The sequence below is a fragment of the Colobus angolensis genome, unplaced genomic scaffold (assembly GCF_000951035.1).
Source record: "Colobus angolensis palliatus isolate OR3802 unplaced genomic scaffold, Cang.pa_1.0 Scaffold354, whole genome shotgun sequence".
Taxonomy (NCBI): Eukaryota; Metazoa; Chordata; class Mammalia; order Primates; family Cercopithecidae; genus Colobus; species Colobus angolensis.
In genome coordinates, this window is record NW_012116866.1 from 1,886,729 (window position 1) to 1,892,621 (window position 5,893).

At 43.0% G+C, this 5,893-nt stretch overlaps 1 protein-coding gene across 3 annotated transcripts in view; it reads right to left on the reverse strand.

The window, feature by feature from the left end:
* Positions 1-2,804, reverse strand: part of FCGR2A (Fc fragment of IgG, low affinity IIa, receptor (CD32)) — a 13,292-nt gene extending 10,488 nt beyond the window's left edge. For 2 of the 3 annotated variants that reach the window (XM_011953008.1, XM_011953006.1), the window contains exons 1-3: positions 2,667-2,803; positions 2,210-2,230; positions 1,632-1,889 (exon numbers count right to left, since the gene is read on the reverse strand). In XM_011953008.1, the coding sequence (XP_011808398.1) occupies positions 1,632-1,889; positions 2,210-2,230; positions 2,667-2,751 (364 nt within the window). In that variant the 5' untranslated portion in view covers positions 2,752-2,803. Of the gene's footprint in view, positions 1-1,631; positions 1,890-2,209; positions 2,231-2,666 lie in introns of all 3 variants that reach the window. The other variant, XM_011953007.1, reaches the window with a different exon arrangement.
* Positions 2,805-5,893: the final 3,089 nt, after the last annotated feature.

Consider the following 5,893-nt stretch of genomic DNA (forward strand, 5'->3'; position numbering starts at 1 on the left):
TTTTTTTTTTTTTTTTGAGACGGAATCTGGCTCTGTCGCCCAGGCTGGAGTGCAGTGGCCGGATCTCGGCTCACCGCAAGCTTTACGCCATTCTCCTGCCTCAGCCTTCTGAGTAGCTGGGACTACAGGCACCTGCCACCTCACCCGGCTAGCTTTTTTGTATTTTTTAGTAGAGACGGGGTTTCACTGTGTTAGCCAGGATGATCTCAATCTCCTGACCTCATGATCTGCCCATCTCGGCCTCTCAAAGTGCTGGGATTACAGGCTTGAGCCACTGCGCCCGGCCTGTATTTTTAGTAGAAACGGGGTTTTTCCATGTTAGTCAGGCTAGTCTTGAACTCCCGACCTCAGGTGATCCTCCTGCCTCAGCCTCCCAGAGTGCTGGGATTACAGGTGTGAGCCACCACACCCAGCCCTCAATTTGTATTATCTATATTTTTACATTTTCATAAGAAGAGTCAGAAGTACTATCAGCTGTCTCTGGGAAGCCAATACAGAGGGGAGCTATGATGTCATTGGGTAGCTTTTGAGGTCAACTCAATATCTATTTATTTCCCTTCAGTAGAGCACCGTCAAGAGAAAGCGACCCCACCGCCAGGATCTCTCTGGTACAGCAGCAGCCTTAAAGGACAACAAAAACAAATCACCATCTCAGTGTTGAACAGTAGAATCTAAAACACTGAATGTTTACCTGCGATCATCTCCAGGGTTTATGCACCAAGAGTGCAGCTCAAGTAAACAACAGTAGAAATGTGCTTATATTTTCAGACATTGGAAGCAGGTAGAAACAGTATCTAAGCCAGGCGTGGTGGCTCACGCCTATAATCCCAACACTTTGAAAGGCTGAGGAAGGAAGATCACTTGAGACCAGGAGCTGAAGACCAGCCTGGGCAACATAGTGAGACCCTGTCTTTATAAAAAGAAACAAAAATAAGTCGCTTTGCATGGTGGTGTGCACCTGGAGTCCCAGCTACTTGGGAGAAAAAAAAAAAAAGAAATACTATCTAGAAGCATTTTCTCTACAGACTCTATTAAACTGAACACTGTCAGATGTTTACATAAACCAAAATCAGATGATGTGACTCCTTTAATTAAAGCCATCTCAACTCACTCAGGAATAAAAGTCAAAATAGTTGCAACAGCTTATCAGCCTCTGCTTGATCTACCCTTCACCCTCCCCTCACCTCTGACCTCATCTTCCAGATGGAATTCTGCACTCCCACGTCCTCACAGCTGTCTGGCAGCCTCCCGCCTTAGAGCCTTCAGAGGTCTATTTCCTCCAACCTCTCTGCTTTACCACACTGCCATAGGAGGAAGGTAGTTTTTTAAAGTAGGGATTTCCTTCTGCTTCTCTCACACTCAGCTGTTTGTGGCCTCATAACCCCCTTGCTCAATCAAGACTGAGGCAAAAACAACCTAACACATGCTGAGAAAATTATTAGAAATTCCCCCTTCCCCCACCACACATGCTAAGCAAAGGGGGTGGGTGAAATGGGGAATGAATGAGCAACTCACAACAGTGCTTCCCAGTAAGCAGGCCACCCCCACTCTTTCCTGCAAACGTCTGCCTGTAAACAGATTTAATCCATCCTGGCCCTCCCAGGTCCACCCCGGGGCCTTCCTCCACTGACCAGAAAGCACAGTCAGATGAACAGGGTCGCTGAGGCTGGTCCTGCCAGTCTGGCACCTGTACTCCCCGCTATCATTGTTGTTGGCCTTGAACCTGTAGCTGGGCTGCGTGTGGGTAGGGATGAGATTCCCATTGTGGAACCACTGAGTGGAGTCGCTGTCAGGGCTGTGAGCCCCCCGGCACGTCAGAGTCACAGAGTCCTCCTGGAGCACATTGATCCACGGGGGCTCAAGTTTCAGCACAGCCTTTAGGGGAGCTGCTGAGAGGCAGAGAGTGGAAAGGGGTGTGAATAAATAACCCTGAAGGGACTGTGGATGCCAAAGGAGCTCCCAAGGGCGGTCAGGCACCAAAGAGTCCTACTGTAGATGCAGTTCAAGATCTGTACTTGCAGCAGCCTCATTCCGTTGGGTCTTCAGTGGATCTAAGAAGCAAATCCCAGACCCCACTAAAATGGGGGAACTGCCCATGCTGAACCCAAGCTTGATTTTCAGTGGAACAGACATATCCCCCATAGCAAACACAGCATCATATTATGAGGATATAATACTGTCAATACAAGGAAGCAAAGGGCATACTCACCAGCTTGACTGTCTGCAGAAGCTGTAAAAGGGAAGAGAGTGGATCAACGTCTAGCCGGAGAAGATGGCTTCAAATTTAGCTGCGTATGTGAAAGGGGCAGGGGAGGTGAGCTTGGGCTCTTCCTTCTCCAGGACCTATCTGAAGATGTTGTTTCCAGTTGATCTTTTATAAGAGTATTCACTTCATATGAACCCCTTATCTCATTCGCTGTTCCTCCTCATGACTACAAAGTACACATGAATGTTTGGTGCAGAATGGATTTTCCAGGGACTACGTAACTACCTCTAAGTTCTGACCTTAGAAACCACTGGAACACTTAAGAATTCAGAGTCCTGTCTCCTCTTTCAATCTGTCCCCCACTTCCAGGGCCCAGGCCTGCTCTTTACCACACTGGTGCCTAGAGTCCAGGCAGTAGGAGTGTCTGAAATTGCGCTATTTCAGAATGACCCTCACTCACCCAGCAGCAGCAAAACTGTCAATGGTTGTAGCAGCCACAGGTTGCTGGAACATACATTCTGAGACATTTGGGTCTCCATAGTCATCCCAGCACTGTGCCAACGTCCAGTGGGGTTTAAGAGATAAGCTTAGAAAAGAGGAAGGAAATGGTTTCATCTTCTTGTGCAGCTGTCATCAGTCCTCAATTCTGTTTCTGCTAACCAATCAGGAACAACTCCAGTTAGGAGTTGAGTCTGCTTTACAGATAAGTCTATTATATACCACCTTGTGTCCTTGTGAAAACCCCAGGGAGGGGTTACCGTTGTGTTGGCTGGTATACCCCTCCTTAGAGTATTCTTTAAGATAATTCCTGGTCAAAATCTTATCCAAAGGCATTAGAGCAGTTTGCTTCCAACAGGAGCCAAAAATGACCAGCAATACAGCCTGCTGGAGAAGAGGAGACCAGAGTCTGGGAAAAAGATAATGTCCAGCTATTTTTTATACCCATAGGACAGAAACTTAAAGTAGAAAATTACCTTGTTTTTCACAATATTTTCTCCCACTGAAATTTCCTTTTCTTGAAATGGGAACCTTTTCTCCCCCTGAAACTGTAAGTGGTTTTTCCTCTATGTTTTCCATTACAGAAATTGTAAGGAACTGCCCATGCAGAGCAGTTGATTTGCACACATATTTATATATTTCAAAAATGGAACACAAATAATAGGGTTATAAATTGGCAAACATTTTTGAAGGGGATTTAGGCACTATCTATTAAACATTTGAAATTTGTCAGCCTTATCACCTAATAATTCCATCTCAAAAAATACATCCAATAGAAACACTTAGGTGTGAAAAAAATATCAACAAGAATATTCATTGCAGTATTGTAGCATATAAGGAAACAAGTCAAGATTAGAAGATAATGGAGACAGTTCAAGACCATCCTGGACAACAGAGTGAAATGTCATCTCTATAAAATTAATTAAAAAGTAAATAAAATGGGGGATTTTATTAAATAAAATTTATTATTTTTATAAATTTAATAAAATCAAATAGTAACTGCCTTATAGAGTTGTTCTGAAGGTTAAATAATGTCAGGTAAATTAATTGTATAAAGTACTTAGAATAATAACAAAAATATCAGAAAATGTTAAATAATTTAATTACTATAATTACTATCTTTATGCTACTCTTTTATGGATGGGCCTGTGAGAAGACAGTGATACCCCTGTATTTAGTGGGTGGTATTTTACCTGAAAAGGGTGGTCATTCCCAGTCCCTAAGGAAGCATGTTTCCCAGAGCAGATGGAGAGCCACCGTTGGTGCAGTGGGAATCTTGCTCAGTGTAGTGGCTGCTAGTTATCATGCCCCTAGTCTGGACCTCCTGAGAGTCAAGGCATATAGGATGCAGTCCAGGGTGGGAAGTATAGCAACATATGCTCCATGGAGTGGCAAGTTGGGAGTAAGCTAGTAAAGACCCCCCAGGGAGGTGCCAGCAGAGCCAGAGACATATTCTGTGGAGAGCATCTTACGGAGAATGTGACAGAGTACATGGGTCTGAGAGGGGGCTGGTTATGGTAGATTCAGACCTTGTGATCATGGCTAGGACTGGAGAGATTCCTAGGGGAATACCCACATGCTGAAAATTAAATGCACATTTCATTACTACATAGGTAAAAGAATGTTATCCTCACATATGCAGGTGGCAAAGGAAGGAGAAACAAATTGTTCTATACTCTGCTTACCCATGAGATACAGTATACCCCACCACAGTCCAACTGTAAAATTTCAGGACAATGATTTTGTATCTAAGGTAGCCTTTAAAAAATACAAATATGTTTAAATTTTTCCTAAAAAAAATTTTTTTTTTTTTTTGAGAATGAAGTCTCGCTATATTGCCCAGGCAGGTCTTGAACTCCTGAACTTAAGCTATCCTCCCACCTCTGACTCCTTAAGAGCTGGGATTACAGGCATGAGCCACTGAGCCCAGCACTTTTCCTAAAACTTTTCTCAGACTTTATAGCAATATATTCTGCCCAATCACCAAGATCACACCCTGAGTGACTCCTGGGAACTAACTCTGTGGAAGGGACTTAAACCTTTGGGGTAGCCAGATAAAGCTATTCTCAGCAAGGAGAAATTTCCTAGAAACCAGCCACAAATATTTGTCAGTTCTTCAGACTTTTCATAACACTTTGTATTCTTCATTCCTAAGTAACTATTGTACCCTCTGCAATGGATTTTATATTTTTTTATAATTTTTAAAATTTATTTGTTTTTCATTGTCCTTTGGTAAAATCTCTTGAGAGTCCCAAGTCTTGGGAAATCAAGGGAAGGGATTTTTGTCCACTCTTTGGCCAGAACATTGAAAGAGAATTGGCATATCCCCCAGAGACCTATTATGGCAGGGTCAGCAGTTATTAAAGAAGAAGATTCTAGAGAGAAATTGTGATGTGAGTCTGAATCAAAGCCTCTAGGTCAACCACCCACTCCCACGGCATAGCAAAGCATGAGGTGCAGTGTTCTGTTTGAGTGTGGAAGTAGGCATCTCCTTTCACCTACCCAATGCCGTAGCACTCACATTCCCAGGGCATCTATCTCTGGCTTATGTTCTCAAAAGACAGTTCACTTTTTCATGTTGTTTCACTAACAAAATCTCCTCTTTGAGATGATAGGGATGTTGGCACCCACACAGAATCAATAATGTCAAGCCAGCTCAAGAAGCGCTACTCCTGCTTTTTTGTTTGTAGGAGTTCCTTCCTCAGTGGGGTTCTAGTTTTACCCCAAGGGGGAAGGAGTCTACAGTTAGGCTTTTATTAAGTTACTTTTCAGACTGAATCCCACTGAGGGAGAAAGACAGGCACATTAGAGAGATTTACCATTGAAGTAGAGCTAAAGAGATGCTGTGGAATAAGGAAAAGTAAACACAACGTGTAATCAGCATAAGTGGAAATAAATGGCAAACTGTGGAAACATTATACTTGATACACACTTCCTCCTCTGCTCCTAGGGGGTGGCTGTAGGCATTAAAAGAGACAAGGCAAGTAAAAGCTGCAAACTCTCTGCTCATAAGTAAGAAATAAATGATAATTTTGGGTCACCCCAAAGACAGTGTCATTCGAGGATATTGTGTTTGAGGCCTTGAGAAGTGAGGTGAAATCTAAAATTAGAAATAATACCATTTTAGTTTCTTAGAAGATCAGAAAAGCAATTTTTTAATACTAAAGAAGATAGAAAACTATTCATTAC